General features: G+C 45.1%; 1 protein-coding gene across 1 annotated transcript in view; it reads left to right on the forward strand.

Moving 5' to 3' along the window:
* The window catches only part of LOC147728404 (cilia- and flagella-associated protein 337-like), a 378,048-nt gene that overhangs the window by 348,458 nt on the left and 5,260 nt on the right, over positions 1 to 24,330 (forward strand). The window contains exon 24 of the mRNA XM_086963279.1: positions 1,408 to 1,571. Coding sequence (XP_086819405.1) covers positions 1,408 to 1,571 — 164 coding nt within the window. The remainder of the gene's footprint in view (positions 1 to 1,407; positions 1,572 to 24,330) is intronic.

Below are 24,330 nucleotides of genomic sequence, written 5' to 3' on the forward strand. Positions count from 1 at the left end.
AAACCCCCCCCTTTAAGGCTGCTCACTGGTTGTGGGGAAAATTACCTACAGTGGGAGGAGGGTTAAAGCACCACATTGCTTCTATACTTAACTAACTATGAGAATCTGAGGTAAAGGTACTAGAGTTGTGAAGCTGATAATCTTGGTTAGCCTTCCTGCCAGATCTGAAGCAACTGCTTAGCTATATTGAATTGAATTTTCACCTCCCAGAAGGAAGCTGTAACAGTAAAGTTTAACTAGGAATAGTGCTTAATGAGGTATACTGTTCATCCTGCTTAATGTGGATTTGATATAATTGAAAGTGTCATTATTGATTATCTGGCAAGTGTAATGCACCTAGAATTCTATTGATAAATTGTTTAGTAGTTTCAAAAGTAATAATTGATTCTAAGGTGCAGTTATCCTAATGAAAAAGTGTGATAAGAATTCAGAAATTCAGTGACTGCTAGTATGTAAAAAAGTGATAACCTGCTAGTAATTCAAAACGTGTAATTGCTGACCCTGAAAGTGATCTAAACTGCTTTGAACTGTTTATATGTGAGTTACTGATACTTGACAACACAGAGCAAATTATTTTTATATAAAGCAGCACGTATTTTCATATAATTTTGGTGTAGTGTTTTTCTTTTTGAGTGCTATTGCGTAAAGTTACTTTTGGGTGGTCTGCAACCTTTACACTGTGCCTCTAAATGTTAGTCTTGCCCTAGGCCAGGCTACCTAATTCCAACACACGGCACCCAGAACATCTATATCCAGCCAACATACAGGACAGGAAGAGTAGCAGGGGAAGGGAGACCTACGCCAATGATGCCAGGTCTAACAGTAGGCTTGGCTCAGACTCTCCCAGCCACTGATAGGCCGCAATGCTATACTATTTCAGTAGAAATGTCTGTAGGCGGAGGTTTGAGGATGGCTGTGATTGTGGTACTTGTAGTCCCGCAGCACACAAACAAGTCTTTTTCACACATCCTTACCAGATACAATATCTTCCCTTTTGAAGCGATATGTATTAATATACAAAAATAACTTTATGCTGATAATAAGTATATTAAATATATTTCAACTAAATGTATTGTTTAATTTTTCAAGGTAAGAATGATTAGTTGTTATGCTAGTGGATTTAGGCTAGCAATCAGAATTCATTTATCAATTGTACAAAGTATTTAAACAGCTATTGGCTAATATCAATTGAAAAGTTATTGATCAGATTAATAGGTGAAGCACTGAACACATTGTAAACTCACAGCCATGGTTAAGGTTAGAAGGGATTGTAATGTTCTGCTTCTTGTGGATGGTGTGAAATGTAATACAAAATGAAAGTTTGAAAAGCTGCACCACCATTTTCTGCTCTAATCTATAAATGATTGGAATGGAACCCTTCTTTACAGTGTGTCCTTATTTTGATAGGTACATTTGGAGATAAAGAGCCCTGGAACATCAGAGACAAGACCACTTGGGGGAGTCATCGAAGTCCACAAATCCAGGAATCTCCGGAGATGATCTCAAAAACAGCCCCCGGAAACGACCCATGCCCTAATGATGCAGAAGAAAATGGAAGCAACAGTGCAGAGGTAGGGTTAATGTTCTCCTATTGATATTAAAAAAGAAACACTTTTTATGGGGGGTTCAAAGTCTCAAAATTCTCATACTAATCCACATTCTTATGCATGTAGTTATGGGCGTCCATCTGTAAAGTGTAAACATACTTGAAGAGCAACAGAGCCCTAAACAAGGGTGGAAGCTCTGTGGTACTACTTGTTTACAATGAGAGGATGGAGATTCCCATTGTGGAGAACTGTAATGTTCTCTACAGAGTCGTGCTTTCATATTATTTCTAAATTTCAGGATGGTTGGAGCAGTTTTGATTTTGACAAGGATTCTATTTCAGATCAGTGGAGCATAGGTGAAGAAGGTCTGGTCCTCTGGTTTCCTCTTTCTTCCAAAGATTTGTTTCCAATGTGATAATGCCCTGGCTTCCAGTGTGATGCCTGGCTGAGGTGGTTATTTTCTCAGCCAGGTATGCCGTGGTGCCATTGCTGTGGGCAGTTTATGTTGTGCCGCTGGTCTTGCAGATGATTTACAGTGGAAGGGGAGTCAGTGTCATTCCTTTAGGGCTAGACATGATATCGTCAAACTTCTTAGGCTTTTGCTCCAAGAAAATATCACCTTGCAATATTATGGTATCCACTATAGTACATGCCACTGCATTGTCAGGGTACGGATCAAATTGCTTTTCTTACAGTAAAATCTAACTACTTAGACTTATCTTATGATGTAGTGGTTGGGTCGGTGTACTGAGTATACATTTTTATCATGTTATTTAATAAATGCAGTACAGTGATAGTATACCGTGTAAGATTCCTTCCAGGGGCCTACACTGGTGTAGATGATACTGTCAAGCAGGGCGAACTCTGGGTCCAGTGGTTGGATTGTTGTCCTCAAGTCAATTTCAGGAAGCCAAGATTTCAAGTTCTTTAGGGTATTAGTTAATATCATGCTATCTTGGTTTTCTTGGCATAGTGCTGTTTAAAAGTGAGGTTTTTGTTGAGGGTGAATCCAAGTGATCCGATCATAATACTTTATTCAGCACATAAATAAAAGATACATAGACAAAAGGTCATATACACAGAAAACATAAAAAGAAAAATGACATTAACAAATCTAAGAACGAGGTACATCAACTATTACAATTTATCACATATCACAATCAACTCATGGCACCACCCCTGACCAGGATCATAAGACCCTTTGCCTGAAGGGGTGCCATCTGATGCTGCACCTAACCCTCCATTGTTTTCCTAGATCTCACCACTGCTTTAAAAAAGATATAAACACCCTGAGAAACATCATGGGTACTTAGTTGTAGATAAAATAAGGCATCTCTACATTTCCTGAACCTCAATAGTTTGTAAATCAGCTTCATAAATAGTATAAAATATGGTATATAAAATGTGCAAAAAAACATAAAGTGCATATCTGACTGGTTTACGTGTCCATGTCAAGGGCAGGCAACTGCTGGCATCCCTGAATGAGTACGGGTACTCGAGAAATTCAAAATCCTTCCCATGGTACCAGCCCATAAACTAAAAAGTGGAGATCTCTCCCATCGTTAGAGAGACATAGCAAGGTACCACACAGAACCTCAGATATAAGGAGCATAAAATACTCTTTCACAGTTTTTTTGCTTATTTCATTTTCCAGCCTCTGGGAGTGACAAAATTCTAGGAAATGTAGCTTCACCATCTTTTTATCTAGTTCTTTTAATGTGAGAGAGGCGTCAAACATAGCTGGTCGAGTCAATGCATTAGAGGTTTTTCGAATGTAGACCAACCAGAGAATTGAAAGGCCCTTAAACAAATTTAAACAAACCAAAATTATGTATCTGTTCAGATTTGCCTCGGCACTGACCCATACACTAACCCAGAATCCGAAGGGCACCAACTTGGCTTTATCAGTGATATACTCAAGGCTAAGCTCTGAATGTATGATATCATGTATTCTGGTGGGGGGTGGGTTCAGGATCTGCCTACAGACACGATTTTCTTCAGTTTGCAAGATGTTAACTTTATGATTTCCCCAAATTCCTGCATCATAAAGCGCTGTAGATACACACTGAGGGTACATGTACAAGCCCCTATTGATACAGGAACGTCACGTTTTACGACATTCCTGTGGCGATAGGGGCTTTGCCTTATTTACAAGGCAGTGTTAAGCCACTTAACATGGATTAACGCTGCCTTGTAAATAAGGTCCCGTATCATGCTATGCTTAGCCACCACCCATTGATTTTGATGCTGCCTTCAATGTACAAGGGAGGCGTAAATAGGAGGCAGCACCAGAATTAAGACCAGTGAAAACTTGGTCTTAACTTCGCAAAGCAGTAGAAAATGTTTCATTTCTCCTCGTTTTTGCTGTTATTATATGTGTTGTGTTTTGCACTTCCCTTGTACATATGGCCCTGAGTGTTGTAGATGTTCAGAAATGAAGATACTGTTTCCCTAACATCGGCCTGAGGTAGATTGGATAAAGGACTGGCTGCTCAGCAAAGCTTCAGGCCTGAATTGCTGATCTGCGTCTGCCTGGAACCAGCACTATTAAAAACAACCCCCAAATAATTAAACTCATGCACACTCCCCAATGAGTTCCCCCTTACCACTAATTAGGACATATGTTTCCTGCTTTGCCTGCATGCCATAAGGTGCGCTTTTCCTTAGTTTACTACCAATCCAACTCACTCATAAAGGAAATAGAAGATGTCACCAGCATATGCAGAGCCCCTGGGGTTCATGCTATAAGTACTGCATCATCTGCGTAAAATAACGATGCAGGAGCTTGCAAAATCATTGGTATGTCTCAGGTAGCTTTAAACAAAGTTGGACACAAATTATTAAGGTAAACAATAAATAGTAATTGGACCAGGATGAGCCTTCGCGCAACCCACGAGCTAAAGGAAAGGGAGCAGTCAGTTCTCCATCCAAACCGTGCCGAACCTTCGCTTCCAAATTCTCATGTAAAATATACAGGAAATTCACTATTGCCACCTCCACCCCTAAATCCAGCAGCATCAACTAGAGTTTGATTCTGTTAACGCAGTCAAAGGCTGTTGGCAGATCGACCGGTACAGAGGACAGCACTTGGCAATGGTATATTTGCCAATAATCAGGCTTAGATTTAACTCCATTTGCCGGGGGGCTAATTCCTCCACTGTGCAGGGGGGAGAGGGGGGAGGGGGGGGCGCGCGCGGCGCCGCAGCGGTGGCGCTGTGCTCATGACGAGCTGAGCTCGTCACGACCATGCCCGTTTCTATGGAACGCTCAGAACAGCAGGGGGATTACACATTTGGGTGAATTACGGTCCCTTTTAGGGGCTCACTGTCACTGCTGCTTGTCCCTTGTGGAGTTTTTTAGCCTTTCATTGAGTACTACTAACTCATAAGTTGTGTCAGTTGTTTACACATACCGGTATTGCCCCTCAAAATAATCCTTTTCACACTTACTGTTCATAAAGGCACAGAAAATGTTTCTGCACACATTTAAATATATTGTTGCTTGTGATTAATAGGCGGGGAGGTGTTAGGGTGTGGTTAATAAAAAGTATGATGTAATGTGCACTGTGTATGTATGTTGAGGAATAAAGGAAGGTTTAACTGCAGCTCCCTTGTGGTGTATTTCATCTGCATGCTCCAGGGCTGGGGAAGAGGCTACAGTTTCACAGCAATGCCCCTTTTAAAACCCCCACCTTTTCCGTCCAACTTAAAGCACTGATTGCAGAAGATATAGCCTCCGTTTCGCTGGGCTTCCCTGATACACAGTTAATTAATGTGGTGCACAGAACTTCATTTCTGCAACATTAAATAGGCACATTCATATTCATCTATTCGATAGTTGTTCATCGAAATTCATTAGTCAATGAATGTTTGAAAACCGATTGTCTATTTGTGTGACCAATCGATGCTCAAAAATCCACAATTTCGAACTAAAATACTCTCCGATATCGGAACCACTTCAATTCACTGCCAGTTTTTTTACTTCATTTATAGCTCAATTTCTCCATCTCCTGGCCATTTCATAAACCTACAACGACTAATTATAAACAATCCAGCATACATCACATTTTCAAAAAATGTCGATAACTAATTTTTTTTAGCTTCTTTCTTTCAAAATATATTTCTCTACCCTCTCGAGGAATATCCATGGGCACGCGTTTAACTGAGAAAGTCTTTATACAAGTAACATCACTGTATTGTAAAAAAAAGAAAAAAGAATATGCACAAGTTCAGTCACTGCGTACTTAAAATCTTTGTTCTCGGTCGGTCTGATAAACCCATTAGGGAGTGGTGGTAACCGGGTCATGTGGCCATTAGTACTACAGGGACATGAAAAGTGAGATCTAAAAAATCCTCTAAATTCGACATTTTATAGTGATTTGTGGTGACTTCTAAATATCAAGATCTTTGCCTTGTGTCAGAAGATGCCATTATCTTATTAAACTCTTTCTTATTCGCCTTTGATCCGTGTTATAAATCATATACGGAAAGTGGGTTGTTTTTAAGTGATTCTAAATGCTGGGAGTTGTGACTGCCAGGCCACTAGCTATGCGGGTTGACAGGCAATGGGATTAAAAAAAATAGATTTTACTAATGAGCCTTAAACAGCAATAGAGTTGCACAACCTTGATAGAAAAATGTACATATTTTCTTACAACAGCATATTTTACCATTGAGTGTGTATATATCATTGAAACATGTCAGGCGTTGAGGCATACGTGCCCTTTAACTGATTAAATAAATGCAGAAATATACACATTACAGCTTCATTTTTTTCACAAAATCTACAATAAATATGGATAAATACAGGTAAAATTAGCAACAAATGAATATGGATAAATAAAAACGGAAATCACAAAAATATAAATACCATAAAACCGGGAGCCCTAATTATAATGTGTACTCAATCGGTGGTCATTCTACTCATTTTTAAGGCACAGGCACCCAAAGTGGTGTTTCGAAAAGAGAAGAGGGTTTCTGTCTTGAAAGAAGTCTTCTTTACAAGATACTATTAACTCTTTATATTTGTGACCTTTTTGTGGAAAACATATTGTTATTACAGTTTCTAGAGAGCTATTGTTGCCCAAAATAGGGTCCGGATGCTTAAAAAAAAACAATAGAAAATCTAACAGCGATTAACAGTTTATTAAAAAAGCTGTGTTTTTAGGCCGTTCCTAAATCAAAGAACATTTTCAATTGTTTTAACAGAAAGAGAAAATCTATTCAAGTGTATGGTTGCCATTAGACAGAAGGTGCAACTTCTAGTTCGTTTTCTTGTAAATGTGCGATAGTTCAAAGCAGAATTAATAGAATGACTTAGGATAGATTATTGAAATTTAACCTGCAGATCCTTAGGGCCATGTCCAGAAGCAGTACAGTGGGTGAGGCATAAAGTCTTGAATAAACTTCGTTTTATTGCATTTGTAGTTTCATGGTAGCTGCGATGTAAAGACGAATGCAATATTCAAGACTAAACAAAATCAAAGCTTGGGAATTTTGCTTCCAATGTTCTAATTGTGGTAGAGGGGAAATCTTGTTTGCCATTTTCAGAAGAAGGAATAAGCAGATACAAACCTGATTTTGGTTGGAAGAGCATTGTCAGAGTGGACGCCCAGATTTTTAGATCGAGCCTAAGCAGTGCATGTGCTGTATCTTCGGGGCATGCTGTATTCACTCTGTCGGCTTGCAGCCCGCACATAGGCCTGCTTTTTGCTGGCTCCATTGTACCTCTCCTATTCTTCCTATTTCTTTGTTATATGCATTTATCATGCCTCTTTTAGTGTGTAACCCTCCCTAAGAGAAGGGACCAATTACAAAATCCCTCCACTAGTTACCAATATAGCATGTATTTGTTGAACTACTTTTTTTGATTGAAAAGGAATAAATGTGATCAGTCCTATTTTCTTTTGAGGTCACGTTAGTGCCTTTTAGAAATTGATTTTTGGTGTGAGCAATCTCCATTTGTTAACAATCGTCATATATTTAAATAAAATTGTTTGCAAGCACGAAGAGAACCAGAGCCGAGACTCGAACCCAGATCCCCAGTTCCAAAGTCAGCAGCTCTAAATGTTATGCCACATTGTTTCTCTCTAAATCAATTGGCATTTTATGGCATTTACCATAAATCTCGTGCAAAATGCAAAAATGGCCACTTGCAGACATTTTCGCTGGCAGCCTATTGCAAACTTTTACAATCTCTTTTTACATATGATTCCAGTGTTCTAGACTGTTCTCCGGCTCTACAAGCAGTTACTTTCTGAGCTGCAAACATCAGTTCTTGGAAAACATAGTGTTAGACCTGGCATCATTGCGTGAGTCTCCCTTCCATTTTGACTGATGGCCTCTCTGCCTTCAGAGAACAAAGGAGTTTGGGGTATACATATTGGGACCCTGATCCCAAGAAATTAGATCACTTCCGGAACAAGAAACCTTTTGCCAAGGAGAAGAACCAAGGAAGCTGCAGGAGTTTTCCTGCCCTCTGCCAGTGTGCTGTTTGCTGGGTTGGCCAGCAGTGGTTGCTTCATTGCCAAGGAAAGGAGTAGGAACATTTTAAGGACTTCATCATTTACAGAATATTCTCCAAGGGCTTGAACTTTGCTTGCCTTCTTCTGAAGTCTCAGGGACAAAAGACTTAATCTCCAGCTCCCCTCTGAATTCCCTTGCTGGAAATTCTCAACTCCAGACATTTGCATGACACTGGGAGCTGGAAGCGCGACGCATCGAGAGGAAGCGTGTCGCTGCCGCAGCTGAAATCATCACTTCGCCGGAGACGCAAGCCTTTGCCGCATCTCCCTGGAAGCGTGTGTTCATCGAAGCTGCCTGCTGTCGCATCACCAGGGAAGTGTGACGCCATCAAAGAGTCGCCATCTCACCACCGGAGAAGCGTGTTGCAGGGCCTGTCGCGGCTCCAAAGTACAGAGTCGTCGAAAGGCTGCCAGGGCGTCTACGCATCATCATCGTCGCATTGAGGGCACCATCTTCTCACATCGCAACCAGATCATCGCATCGCATCAAGGCGCCATCTTGCGCACCACAACGGGCCCTCAGGCCGAGAATCTACGCATCACCTCCGCACCGGTAAGGATCACGACGCAACCCCCACTCTGTGCAAGCATTGAGACACAACGCATTGTCTTCCCCGGATCATAGAACAGTAGCATCTCCCCTTTTGCGAGCCTTTTGTTTACTTTGCGTTAACCATCCAGGTACTTTGTTGAGAACTTTGTCGCATTTATCATCAACTTGAACTAAGCAACGTTTTATCATCTTTAAGCAATCTTAAGTGTAGTACTGTGGATTTTGTCATTTGTGGTCTTGTGATTAAGTCTATATAAAGAATACTTATTTTTATAAAACCTGTGTTGTGTCCATCTGTAGTGTTTTCCCTGTATTACTGTGTATATTCACAAGTGCTTCACACACTGCCTCTGAGATAAGCCTGTCTGCTTGTGCCAATCTACCAAGGGGGTGAGCAGGGGTTATTAAGGGGTGTAATCCCCTTATCCTGACTTAGAAGTAAGGGTCCCTATTTGGACAAAGGTGAATACCATTGCCAACTAAAGACCCCCAGATCTAACACATAGCGAGGGGGAAAGAGACTTTAGTGCAGCTGATTCACTGTGGCAATGAACATGGCCCACCTAGAAGCTGCAACAGCAGCGATCAGAGTCCAGAGTCGTATGTGATTACCAATTGATTCTATGGGGAAATCAAGAGATCTCCTCACATAGCCGATAGCTGGCTACGAAGTAGGCAGTGTTGTGCCTGAGCACGTTTTATGTTCACATTGCAGTTTACAACTTAATATGTCTAAATCTGACACAGAACAAACTTGTCTGCCAGATCACAGGCAACATGTGGCTGCCTTTACCTGCTCCCCCCAGCGAAGAGGGGCGCAGCTCGTCATAGACTTTCGCCTTTAGATTGAACTATTCCATGCTTTTGTTCCTAGCTTTTCAGGCATAAAGTCTCTCGTTGTCAAACTGCGCATGTGTGCACCTCTTTAACAAGCCATTTAGTTTGTGGGGTAGGTGGAGGTATAGGACAGTGATTACTAAAGCATTGCTAGAGAGGCACTGAATGTTAAAATGTATGTTCTTAAATTCAAATGGATTCGATTTGGATAAATGCACTGCTAGTTAATCCTTTGGCTGGTTAAGTATTATTCAATTTTGGTGGTGCACCGGAAGGTGGCGTCGAGTGTCCAGCGACGTCTAAATTGTGTAAAATTGAGAAGTGATATTAGAGATTCTCTAGTATCATCCCTTACCGGGCACTCGCTATTGTCTCCCTATGTAAGAAGACTGTCACTCTTTTATTTAATTGTTCATCAGTACTTTATTAATTCCTTTAGGGTAATATCAATTGTATTCATATTTTGTGTTCCTTCATTCAGTAATCAAAATATATTCCATATTGCAAGCACTGTCATTCTTAGACTTCCAATGCATTTCGGGCATTAAACAACATGCCCTTCATCAGGGAAAATGACACTGTAAAATGAAAAACGCTACTGTTACTGTCCACTCCAATCAATAATAAATCATACATCAGAACAGTTCAAATAATGACGTAAACATATAATTGTGCAAGAGATGTTGTGTGACTGGTGTAATTGTGGTCTACATGCATAGTGAAAAGTGAAACGCGCTAAAAATATATCGGGTAACACTCACGTGACTGGAAACTCCAGTTTGCGGTAAATGCTATAAAGAATGGTGAAAAAAAGCGGTTTTTAGAAAAAATGTGTCATAGAGGTCTCTCTCGAAGAGGGGCGTGGCTTGGATGCCGAGGAGGTAGGCAGCGTGAGCTCGGAGCTCCGTGCCCGATCCCGGAAAATATCCTGAATATCTGATCGGACCCCGATGTAACCAGTATCATCCGGTACTGGAAGGCACTGCGGAGGGCCCGGGGCCCACGGAAGACGACACCGAGCCATTCCACAGTGGTATTTCGGCTTTGAAAGTTGGACCCAGGCGAGAAGTCGCGGACCCCAAAATAGCGGCGAGGGCATGAGACTCTGAAGCGACGGAGACATCTGCCTGGAGACCTGCTAAGGACTGCTCCCTGGCGACACAGGGGTGTTGACGGCTGCATCGCACCTCTCCCCCCAGGTGCCGAGTGGACCTTGGGCGCGCCCTCGGGCGGAGACTGGGGACCCCCCCCTGGTAGGGGCGACGACAGTGCGATAGTGACCCAGCGACGAGAACCCCGGGCCCCTGGCACGACTGGCGCCGGCCGGGCTGCGGTCATTCAGTGTTTCCTGCTTTTTGGAGATAACTTCGGACCCGGGAGCCCTGCCGGAGGGCGGAACCCAACGGCAAACGGAGGACGACCAGGAAAGTACCCGGAGGCCACCGAACGAGCCGGCCCAGATGGGGAAGACGAAAGGGAAGGGAGATGGCGCGACCGATACTGAGGCCGCGGAGGGAGCGGAGCGAGACCAAGCGGCATTGCAGCGGATGCAGGATCGTATCCTGGAGGCCATCGCCACCACAAAAGACGCCCTGCAGCAGGATATAGCTCAGGTGGCGACGGGTTTGGGCCTCCTGAAGGCCGACCATGACAAACTTAAGGACAGGGTGAAGTCCGTGGAGACCACGGTTAAAGAATTAGCCCCGGGCCAAGCCACAATGAAGGCCCAGATGGCGGACGTGATGGACCGTCTGAAGGTGCTAGAAAGGAGGGCCGAAGATGCGGAAAACCGAAACAGGCGCAACAACGTTCGCCTAGTGGGCCTGCCGGAAAAAATCGAAGGCGACGACATGGTGGGCTACCTTGATAATTGGTTGCGGACGGAGGTGGCACCGGAAGGATTGTCCCCCTTCTTCTCCCTGGAGCGGGCACATAGAGTTCCAGCGCGCCCACCAGCCTTGGGCCTTCCTCCTCGCCCAGTGGTGTTTAAGTTGCTCCACTACCGGGACAGAGACTGGCTCCTACAGAGGGCGAGAGAAGCGGGGCCATTTCAAGTGGATAACAACAGAGTCACCATGTTCCCGGACTATACATTTGAGACGCAGCGACTCCGGGCAAACTTTCTGTCCCTCAAACGGGAGCTCCGCCAGGAAGGCATCAAGTACTCCCTGTTGTTCCCGGCCAAGCTAAGAGTGGTGGTGGATGAGAAAACATTATTCTTCACGACCTCCGCGGACGCTTGGGACTGGTGGGACACTTATAAAGCGGGTACGGATGGTGCTAAGGCCAGGGAGGAGGAGGCTAAGGTGGCGCAACCGGTCAGGCAATCCCAACGGATCAGGAGGAACCGCAAGAGGACCGGAAAACCATCTGTGTCGCAGACGGAGGCGGAGAGGCAGGCGGCACTGCAGGCGGTAGGGGACTTATCTAGGACCGCCAGGAGTCGGTCCGGGAAGGGCACGGAATCGGAAGACCCGGGCACGGGCTCAGAGACGGGACAGTCGGAATTTGGTGGAGCCCGGGGCCCTATTGTGACGCCGCAGACTTCGGGGGAGATACTGGAGGCGTGTTGAACTGAACTGGTGGAGTGAACTCGTTGGTTGGACACCGGGGCACTGGGCCCGCAGCAATGGAATGTTATTGATTGAGGTTTTGGGGAGCTGTAAGGTGGGGATTGTGGGATGGAGTGCACGGGGCTGATTTGTTTTGAGGTTACATTGCATTGAGCCACGCCTTACTGGCCCCTAAGGTCACCGCAGTGGGGACTGCGACTATTACCGCCTTTCCTTGAGGGGTGGTCGGGAGTGTTGGTTTGGATGGGGGTACTTCCAGTTGCGGGGGGGCCTGTCCTGGGGGGGTGGGAGAAGCGAGCAGTTGGGGTTGCTCGGGGGGTAGTTGTTGTTGGAGGGGTTCGGCTTCCTGTTTGGAGAGGGTGGGTGGGTGGACCCGTGGTCGCGGGACTTATGCGGACATTGTTCTTTGCTCTTTGGTCCGGTTGTGTAGGGGGGGATGGCTAGTACCGGGGCGCTGAAATGTGTGACCTGGAATGTGCGGGGTATGCAGTCCATGACGCGCAGACATAAAGTCCAGGCGTACCTCAAGCGTAGGGGGGTTCATATAGCGTTCCTGCAGGAGACGCATCTTAACAAGCAGGAGGGGGCTGCTCTGCAGAGGCGCTGGAGGGGGCAGTTGTTTTACACGACATTTTCGGCTTTTGCAAGGGGGGCACTGATTTGGATACGGGCGGGGGTCCCCTTCCAGGTCTCGAAGTCAGTGGTGGACCCGGAGGGCAGATATGTGGCGGTGGAGGGAAGGCTGAGAGGCAGGGTGATATCTCTCTGTAATGTGTATGCTCCTAATGTAGACCTACCCGCCTTCCTGTCTACCATCTCGGGCAAATTGGCGGGTTATTTGGCAGGGCCGGTCCTCTTGGGGGGGGACTTCAACTCGGTTGAGGATGTGCTACTAGATAGATCCCATCCCCCGCTGCGCGCGTCCCCAGTGCATAGGGTCGCTAAGCGTGGGTTGGAATGGCAGGAAAGCTGGGCCCTCACGGATGCATGGAGGGCGTTGCACCCCACCACTAGGGACTATTCCTTTCACTCGCACCTACATGACCTGCATGTGAGGCTGGATGCGTTTCTTTGTTCGGCGCGTGTGCTCCCCGCGGTGGGAGGGGCGGAATACTTGGCCAGGACGCTATCGGACCACAACCCTTTGTTGATGTCTCTGGAATGGATGGTGACTGTTAACTGCGTGCCAACATGGCGCCTACAACCTGACACCCTGGATGACTTGTTGTTCAGGGAAGCCCTGGGTGAGCGCATTGAGAGATATTTTGAGGAGAACAGTGGCTCGGCCTCCACTAGGGCGGTCGAATGGGATGCGTTTAAGGTGGTGGTGCGGGGACACTGTATTGGACACACGGCAGGGGCTCGGAAAACACTGCTGGATGACTTAGATAAGGCTGAGACACGGCTGAGGGATTTAGAGAAGGGGCGCCCGAATCACCCTGAGCTGCAGGAGGGGCTTAGCGGGGCACGGGAGGGGCTGGCGGTAGAGCTAGAGCGGCTGCGCAGTTTTGATCATAAGGCGTACATGGCAAGGGCGCATGCGGAAGGTGATAAGGCGGGGTCGATGCTAGCTTGGCTTGCTAACCCCGTCCGGAGGGGTGTGCCGATCATGGGTATCCAGGTGCCAGGGGAGGAGCCCTGCCACACTCCACCCGGGATCCTGAATAAGTTTCGTGCTTATTATGAGGGGCTCTATGAGAGTGGTGGAACGGGAGGGGCGGACGAGCTTGAAGAGTTCTTGGACGGGTTACAGTTGCCGCGAGTGGAGGACTCGGAGGCGGAAGAGCTAGGTCGGCCCATCTCTCTTGGGGAAATAGGTTGTGCTGTAAAGCAGATGGCTAGAAATAAGACCCCGGGACTCGACGGACTGCCAATCGAATTTTATGGTAAATACCTAGAGCACCTTGCCCCACGGCTGCGCGAGGTGTACAACGAGGCACAGGCGAAGGGCCGACTCCCGGGCTCCATGTGCGAGGCCCTCATGATCCCGCTCCTGAAACCGGGCAGAGAGGGTGCGGCTCTGTCCTCGTATCGTCCGTTGTCCATGTTGACGACGGACTACAAGATCCTCAGTAAAATTCTGGCCAACAGACTGCTGGTACACATGACGAGCCTGGTTCACGGTGACCAGTGTGGTTTCATACCGACACGCAACACCACTCATAACATTCGTAGGCTCACGAGACTGATGGGTGCGGACTGGCCTGACGCCGTCTCCCCATTTGTCCTCTCCATTGATATTGAGAAGGCATTTGACAGCCTTGAATGGGGATACTTGTATGAGGTGATGCGTCGCTTCGGGCTGGGGGATGGATATATAAAATGGACCAAGGTCCTGTACACCGAGGCGGTAGCGAGGGTTCGGGTGGGCACACTGATCTCGGGACAATACCCGATTAAACGTGGCACTAGACAGGGTTGTTCCCTATCCCCGCTCCTATTCGCGTTGGCGATGGAACCCTTCGCGGCGGAAGCCAGACTGGGCCGCCACTACGCAGGCTTATCATTTAGGGGGAGACCGCAATTCATATCCCTGTACGCAGATGACCTGCTGATGTTTTTGGCCGATGCGGGCCCCGAACTTCAGGGGGCGCGGCAGCTACTGGGGCAGTTCGGCCGGTTGTCGGGCCTGAGGGTCAACTGGCCTAAATCCTGTCTGTTCCCCCTGAGGCCGGGTGAACCGTGCCCACTCACTGCTCAGGAACTCCGGTGGGAGCCGCGCTGCCTGCATTATTTGGGGGTCTATGTTTACCACACCCCGTCCGACATACTGGATGGCAATATTACTCGCTGCATCAACGCTCTGCGGGGGTCCATGGACTTCTGGGCAACTCTGCCGTTGTCCCTGGCGGGTAGAATCTCCCTGCTTAAGATGATAGCCCTGCCCAGGCTTTTGTACTATTTTAGGACGCTCCCGGTATGGGTCCCGAGCTCTGTTTTCAAACGCCTAAGGTCATTGGTCATAGCCTTTTTGTGGGGCACGGGAAGGAGGCGCATAGCGCTCGACACCCTATTGCGCCCCAAAGATGATGGAGGGATGGCGGTGCCGGATTTTGAAGGATACTACTTAGCCGCGCAGCTGCAGACCTTTACTCAGGAGGTGGCGAGGGTGTATAGAGGCCCCGAGGACGCGAGAGTGGAAGGTACCCCGCGACATGTTCTGGCGTATATTACGCTGCACCAGAAGCTCCGGGTGGGAGACCTGACGGTCGAGGAGCAGACGTTCCGGCTTTGCTGGGACCGGGCCCGTAAGCGGGCGGGTGTCCGCTTTATGTATGCCCCCGAAATTCCGCTGGGGATGGTCACCGCCCTCCCACATGGAGGCGACTGGTCGCGCTTACTAGGATGGGAGGAGGCGGGAATACAAATGCTGGGTGACCTTTACGAAGATGGGGTGTTGCTGCCGTTCCAGGGCCTGCAGGAGCGATTTGACCTTCCGAGGGGCGACTACTTGCTGCACGCAGCAGTCACAGGCGCCATGCAAGCTCACTGGGGGGAAGGGCTGCAGGAACCGGGCACCTCGATGGCCTGCCAGTACACCATGATGGCGGCGGGAACCTTTAAGGCTGTCACGTGCCTGTACGCTAGGATGCAGCGGGAGGCCTTGCAGCCTTTGGCAGCCCTGAAGGCCAAGTGGGAGATGGACCTTCAGGTGGAGATACCAGACACGACCTGGGGCCAGCTGCTAAGGCGGGCACGGAAGAGCTCGAGAAATGCCAGGTTTCAATTGATTCATTTCTATATCATCCACAGGGCATACCTCACCCCTGGGAAAATCCAACAGTATTTTGGGGCGACCGACGCTGCTTGCCCCAGATGTAATACAATTGGGGCGGATTTGTGCCATATGCTGTGGGATTGCCCCTCTCTGGGAGACTATTGGCAGGAAGTTGGGCGGGCCCTTAACGTCGCGACGGATAGGGATATCCAGTTTACCAAAGCGGTTGGTGTCCTTCATTGGTTCCCGCACACGCCTAGGAACAAGATGACTAGTAAATTTATAGACTTGGGGCTTATTCTGGCCAAGCGGGAGATCACAAGGAACTGGAAGTCCAAAGTGGGGCCCACGTATAAAAGATGGTATGGGGAATGCCTGAGATGGGCCGCGTGTGAAAGTACCTTACGGTACCAGATGGCCTGGAGGTTGAATGACGAGAAAGCTCTGGAAAGGGCGACTGCATGGGAAGTGATGGTGCAGGCGCTCCGGGATGTGGACGATGAGGGGCAGGATGGCGAGAGCGAACTGGACGGGGCGGACCCCATCACTACACAGGAGAACACACCTTAGTGAAAGATTACTTCCTCCTGCATCACACCGGACACTTTTACACTGTTAGTCCAGCGCAGAGCGACCACGGGGGAGGGTAGGTGGGAGGCTGTTTTGGAGGGATGTTGGGGTACCGAAATTTGGGGAGGGGGAGGGGTGAAAATCGCAAAAGCAACCCAGGGTTATTTGCCTAAGGAAGCGATCAGACTTTGTAAGGAGCTACAAGAAATGGGCAGGGATGAGGTCACCCGCGCCAAGGCTGAGGTGATCCCCCGGATGGAGATCGACTGGGTCGTCCTGAGCCTGTACATGTTGTATTATAACTGATAATTGTATTGTCTGTACATTTATATTGGTGATGCAATAAAAATGATGTTAAAAAAAAAAAATAGAGGTCTCTCTCGAAGAACATGCTCGACTCGTTCTGTGCAGCGGACTAACCTGTATAGAATCTCGTTCAAGTAACGGTTTGTCTCCTCCGTTCGCGTCGGTACAATAGTAACCGGCAGCGTTTAGATATTTAATGGAGGTTCCGGTCATGTGAACGATCACATGACCGTAAATATAGTGAAAAGACTTCTTGCCGATGTCCGTGTTCTATCTGTTCTTGCTTCGAGGGGAGAGTTTCTAATAAACTAAAACCGGATTCTAGCCAAAAATCAATTTATGTTGGAACGACTGGAATCAGAAAATATAGTATCCACGGGGCAACAAATACTAGTTTCAAACCCGTGTAAAAAAGTATGGTTAATGACGATACTGGTCTCGAACCCATGACGTCTGGGTTGCTAGCTGGGTGATGTTTAGATGGAGCTATGTGTAAACATGATAACAGTGTTTCTGAAAGTGTACGTGTCTGGTGGCTGAGTGAACCAACACAGTATACACAAGTTACAGACCATAGAGCAGTTCATGAAAAATATATATATGCTTCATAGATAACAAGAAAATTCAATTCTCTCATTAAGACCCATTGGTATCTGGGTGGAAAGTCTCTGTATCCAAAAGTTTTCTCTCCTAAGTAGGTACTTCGTATTGTCTCTTCCTTCCATTTTCTGGATGATTTCAAGAATTATAAATTTGATTTGTGAAACGTTGTGATTCTCTATTACAAAGTGGGAGGACAGTGCTGATTTAGTATTTTTCAAGCGGATGTTTGATTTATGTTCCGTTCGTCGCACTTTAATGCGCCGCTCTGTTTTCCCCACGTATATTTTCCCACATGGGCATCTTATTCCATATATCAAATTACTTGATTCACAAGTAGCATTGACCTTCAGTTTGATCGGATACCCCTTTGACGGGTGACATACGGTATTGCCTTGGATTACATTATTGCAGTTACCGCAATTCAAGCAAGGTTTAGTTCCTCTGTATGTGATGCTTTCACATGGTTTTGTTTGAAGAATTTCTCCCAGATTTTTTGATCTTGTATAAGCAAAAATAGGTGGTTCTGCAAAAGACTGTCTGAAATCTGGTTCCATATTGAGAATAGACCAATGTTTTAAAATAGCTTGTTGATACTTTTTGCTCGATGTTGAGTATTTAGATACTACCACTGTTCTTGTTTGTGTGGTTTTGACTTTGGTTGTTAATAGTTTGTTTCTGTCAATTTGGTCAATCCTGCTCTTGGACTGTTCTATTACCTCTTGTGGGTAACCTCTGGCTCTGAATTTCTTGGTCATTTCTTCGAGTCTATTCTTACAAATATTTTCATCTGAGGTAATTCTCTTAACTCTAGCCATCTGTGAGAATGGCAGATTGGTGATTAGATTCGGTTGGTGAAAGCTAGAGTATAACAGCAAGTTATTCTTGTCCGTTGGTTTCACATGCAGGTCTGTCATGAATCCATCTGAGGTTTTGATGACTTTAACATCAAGGAAGTTGACTGTTGTCTCTGATATGTCCCATGTCAATTGTATTCGTTCATCTGCTTCGTTAAACTTCTTGAGTTCCATCAATAGTTTTTCTTTGGTGTTCGTCCAAATTATGAAGAGATCATCAATGTACCTAATCATAAGTTTCAGGTTTTGTGTCCATTCGTTTTTAGAGAAGATGTGTTGGTTTTCATACCACTGCATGAATATATTAGCATACACGGGAGCTGCTGAATTGCCCATTGCCATGCCGGTCAGTTGTTGGTACCATGTTTCATTGATCTTAAAGTAACTATGGTACAAGATGAAATACATCAACTCCATAAGAAAGGTCTGAAAGTCTTGATCAAGATCTGAGTTCAAAAGAGCAGATTCCATGGCTTCTATCCCCATGTCATGGGATATACTAGTATATAGGCTACATACATCAGCTGTACATAAAATCACGTTTTCTGTGGGGTCCAACTTGATTTGTTGCAGCATTTGCAAGAAATGGCCTGTGTCTCTGATGTAGGTTTGCGTGGATTGTACTATAGGTTGTAGGTACCGGTCTATAAGCAGGCCAATTGGTTGGTGCAGGCTCCCTCTCGTGGACACTATTGGTCGCATCGGAGGATCATAGGTGTTTTTGTGTATTTTTGGTGCCATCCGGAGGGTTGGACTTTTCGGGTTTGAAGTTAACAGGAAATTCTTTGTTCTTTCAGTTATAATGCCATGTTTGTGTGCCCCATCGACGATGTTTTTTAAACTCTTTGAATATTCTAATGTGGGATTTTGATCCAGTTTGCGGTACGTATTGCTGTCAGTGATATGTTCCATCACTTTTTTGTCATACATTTCCACATTCTTGATGACGATGGCGCCTCCTTTATCAGCCTTTGTGTAAATGACCTTATCATTGGCTGCCAATTTCTGTAAGGTGTTAAGGTCCTTCTGAGTAATATTCCTCCTTTTTGGTTTGATATGTTTTATCTTTCGAATGTCTTGTTTAACTAGATTTTCGAAAAGATCCAGTGTCTTGTGGCTGGTGGGAGCCTGAAAGGTACTGTGAGGTCTTAGACCCAACAGTTGGTCTGACTCTGGTTGTGGTCGGTCTGGTAGTGTGTTGTCGAAGAAGTGCCTCAACCGTAATTTTCGCATTAACTTGAAAAAGCTGACCTCAAGTTCTAAAGTGTCAGTGGTAGTAGTCAGTACAAATGATGTTCCTTTCTGTAATAACTGAAGTTCGTAAGAACTCAGATGGTAATCACTGATGTTGATTGCTAGATGTTCTGCGGTTGATTCTTCTTGGTTTTCTTCTCTTTCTCCTTTTCTTTGGATATTGCTGACGTGCTCCTGGTGGCTGGAGGATCCCTTTCTTTGTCCTTTGCCTGACCCTCTCCGGGGTCTCCTTTTTGGGCTTGGCCCTGGTCTAAAAAAGGATTAGTTTCGATGGTTTTACTGGTGGTCGGTTCCTCGATATTAGATTTGTCTTGAGGTACTGGTGTAGGTTGTGTTTTACGTGTTCTTTGGCTGATGTCACTCTCAGATGAGGATGTTTCCGTGTTGGAGTTATATGGTCTATTTCTTCGTTTCTGTGCATACACCTCAGCCCACGTGTATACTTCGTCAAGACGATAATCCAATGTATCCCTTTTAAATTTGCGTAACTTCCGTTCGTTAATTTCTTTAGAATGTCGGTCTATTTGGCTTTTGATATCCTCTAGGGTAGTAGTTAGTTCATCTTCTGTCATCATCTTTGATAACTCCAGTCTAGTTTCCTCAATTTCAACACTCAGTTCCTCAAGGATAGTGGATAGTTCTTGTATAATTAAAAGAATCAGGTCTAATGAACATTTATTTAAAATCTCATACCACCGCTCCTGAAACTTTTTCGAATGTTTGCATAAGGATGGCTTGAGTGAAATTCTGAGACCTCGTGGTATGCGTAAATTCCGATGATATCTGATAAGGGTTGTGGCGTGAAGTTGTTGGCTGGTTTTCCTTTTGGATAAGTATAATAACTGTCTAATGTTCTGCTCTTTGGACCGACTTGTGGTTTCCTGGGTGAGTTCTTCCCTGATTAAAGAATAGATTTGATCCGCATCTTTAGTTTCAAACGCAAAGGTTGCGGCCCTGGCTTCTGTGCTCTTTGAAATATCTTCGTAGTTGCTCATTTTATAAATTCTTAATGTACTTGCGTGCTATCAATCCACTGGACGCTGTGTCTATTGAAATGGATTCGATTTGGATAAATGCACTGCTAGTTAATCCTTTGGCTGGTTAAGTATTATTCAATTTTGGTGGTGCACCGGAAGGTGGCGTCGAGTGTCCAGCGACGTCTAAATTGTGTAAAATTGAGAAGTGATACTAGAGATTCTCTAGTATCATCCCTTACCGGGCACTCGCTATTGTCTCCCTATGTAAGAAGACTTTCACTCTTTTATTTAATTGTTCATCAGTACTTTATTAATTCCTTTAGGGTAATATCAATTGTATTCATATTTTGTGTTCCTTCATTCAGTAATCAAAATATATTCCATATTGCAAGCACTGTCATTCTTAAACTTCCAATGCATTTCGGGCATTAAACAACATGCCCTTCATCAGGGAAAATGACACTGTAAAATGAAAAACGCTACTGTTACTGTCCACTCCAATCAATAATAAATCATACATCAGAACAGTTCAAATAATGACGTAAACATATAATTGTGCAAGAGATGTTGTGTGACTGGTGTAATTGTGGTCTACATGCATAGTGAAAAGTGAAACGCGCTAAAAATATATCGGGTAACACTCACGTGACTGGAAACTCCAGTTTGCGGTAAATGCTATAAAGAATGTAGACCACAATTACACCAGTCACACAACATCTCTTGCACAATTATATGTTTACGTCATTATTTGAACTGTTCTGATGTATGATTTATTATTGATTGGAGTGGACAGTAACAGTAGCGTTTTTCATTTTACAGTGTCATTTTCCCTGATGAAGGGCATGTTGTTTAATGCCCGAAATGCATTGGAAGTCTAAGAATGACAGTGCTTGCAATATGGAATATATTTTGATTACTGAATGAAGGAACACAAAATATGAATACAATTGATATTACCCTAAAGGAATTAATAAAGTACTGATGAACAATTAAATAAAAGAGTGAAAGTCTTCTTACATAGGGAGACAATAGCGAGTGCCCGGTAAGGGATGTTCTTAAGTTCACACATACCGAGGATTTTGTCCCTGTGCTTTTTTTTTACTCGTAATGATACGTCTTTATTAAGCAGCAAACTCAATTTGGAAGTTGTGGAATCTGGACATTGAAACCTATTTCTAGCAGCATCTATTGGTAAAATAAAGATGTATTAAGTTTGTCTGCCATGTTTAGATTTTCTGTTTTATTTTTTGCTTACTTGTCTCATAAAACCTAATGAAAAGAACCAAATGTTGAATATAAACGAACTTTCCAGGAAACGAGTTACTAACCACATACACATCTGTGTTCTTAGAAAAGAACTGGAGCTTAAATTGTAGACTGTGGAACCAGTAGACGTGGGTTTTAATCCTGACTCCCTAACTTGACTACATTGTGTAATCTTTGGCAAATCTGGTAATCTTCATTAATGTGAATCCTATCTTTATAGTCTGAAGAAGATGCAGAATAAAGAGAATCGCTCCACTCGCCTGGGTACCTTATGGCATACTTGGATGTTTAGTGTGACACTAAACAAAACACAATTACAAACCACACAATTCACCGCCACACAATTCAATAACACCTAGCTTAATTACACTCCACATAATGCCACTCATCGCAACATGATTCAACTCCACATAAGTACACTCTACTCAATACTGCAAAAAACACAGTTGATGGACAGAATGCAGATCAATGTCTTACATTCACCCCAGTACAAAGATCTGGGCCTAAATCCATCGTTTTTTTGCACTCCACACCACCCTAGGTCAGACACTGGCTATATGCAAATCAGCCTTGACTCTGTGCCTCATGGGAACAGTCCAGCCCGAACTACCAAGCCATGTGTTTCCTAGACCGGAATCAAGCATCCAAGGACCGGTTTCTGGCTATCAGCCTTCTTCAGCCTGGATAGCTTGACTCCAGTGATGTGTAGAGCCTGGGACTCACGTCTGAGCATACCCAGCCCATTCGGGGTGAAAATTGCAAAAAACACAGGTGATGGACAGAATGCAGAACAATGTCTTACATTCACCCCAGTACAAAGATCTGGGCCTAAATCCATCGTTTTTTTGCACTCCACACCACCCTAGGTCAGACACTGGCTATATGCAAATAAGCCTTGACCCTGGGCCTCATGGGAACAGTCCAGCCCGAATTACCAAGCCATGTCTTTCCTAGACCGGAATCAAGCATCCAAGGACCGGTTTCTGGCTATCAGCCTTCTTCAGCCTGGATAGCTTGACTCCAGTGATGTGGAGAGCCTGGGACTCACGTCTGAGCATACTCAGCCCACTCGGGGTGAAAATTGCTAAAAACACAGTTGATGGACAGAATGCAGAACAATGTCTTACATTCACCCCAGTACAAAGATCTGGGCCTAAATCCATCGTTTTTTTGCAGTCCACACCACCCTAGGTCAGACACTGGCTATATGCAAATCAGCCTTGACCCTGTGCCTCATGGGAACAGTCCAGCCCGAGCTACCAAGCCATGTCTTTCCTAGACCGGAATCAAGCATCCAAGGACCGGTTTCTGGCTATCAGCCTTCTTCAGCCTGGATAGCTTGACTCCAGTGATGTGGAGAGCCTGGGACTCACGTCTGAGCATACTCAGCCCACTCGGGGTGAAAATTGCAAAAAACACAGTTGATGGACAGAATGCAGAACAATGTCTTACATTCACCCCAGTACAAAGATCTGGGCCTAAATCCATCGTTTTTTTGCACTCCACACCACCCTAGGTCAGACACTGGCTATATGCAAATCAGCCTTGACCCTGTGCCTCATGGGAACAGTCCAGCCCGAACTACCAAGCCATGTCTTTCCTAGACCGGAATCAAGCATCCAAGGACCGGTTTCTGGCTATCAGCCTTCTTCAGCCTGGATAGCTTGACTCCAGTGATGTGGAGAGCCTGGGAATCACGTCTGAGCATACCCAGCCAACTCTACTCAATACCACATAAATACACCCCTCATAAAACCACTCTATGCCACATAGCAACATCCACATAAATACACTCCACAACATGTTACATAATTCCAATCAGAATAATTTAACTCAACGCCACACAATTCAACTGTACACATTTCCATTCCACAACACATAATTCAACAACAAACCATATAGCCCCACTCAACAACAAAATGACATAACACACCACATGCATCCAATCCAAACCACACAATTCCACATCATGCCACAAATTCAACAGCACACCACATAATTAAACTCAACTACATACCACTCCACAACACAAAATACCATTCCACATAATTATACTGCAGTACTCCGTGTTTCATTGGTTTAGCTTCAGAGAAAATGGCGGCTTTTTTAATTGCCTGTTTCCTATTCTTTTAGGACGATAGCCAGTATAAAACCAAACCTCTAACATCAACTTCAGGAATCCTAGCAATGAGAACTTCAAGAGAGATGGTGTCAAAGTTTGCAAGTAAACCTAAGAGAATCAGGGCTGCACAACCACCCTGGTCTACCGTCTCAAAGAAGGTCAACTACAACTCTCACTAGGGGCAATCTGTACCATGAGAATCTCTAAAGCCGGATTGTGCATGGTGTAGAATTAGAAATAGATTACATAACTGAGAGTAAAACCTGATTGACATGTTTTTAAAGGATCTCAAGGAGGGCAATTGTTACCAGAAATGTTAGGGTCACTTGCAAATTGTTTGAGGATAGGGGATAAAATGCCTTGTTTTCAAGTTGGGAGGGACTTTTGCCCCATTAAGGTGGAATTAATATAGAGTAGTGAGAACTAGGGCAAATTTATTAATGTCCGTAAGAAAGATTTGTGCTGGGTAAAAATCAGGTAGGGTTGACACCTTTCCCAGAGAAAAATACCAGCCTTCTGTTCACGTTTTAAGATTGTGCAAAGAACCGGAACCGGTTTGTAGGTAGAACTTTTCTTCCTACATTTACTGTTTAAATTATGTGCTGAGAAGGGAAAAAAATACCGACG

Source organism: Lissotriton vulgaris, chromosome 3_1, assembly GCF_964263255.1.
Source record: "Lissotriton vulgaris chromosome 3_1, aLisVul1.2, whole genome shotgun sequence".
Classification (NCBI taxonomy): domain Eukaryota; kingdom Metazoa; phylum Chordata; class Amphibia; order Caudata; family Salamandridae; genus Lissotriton; species Lissotriton vulgaris.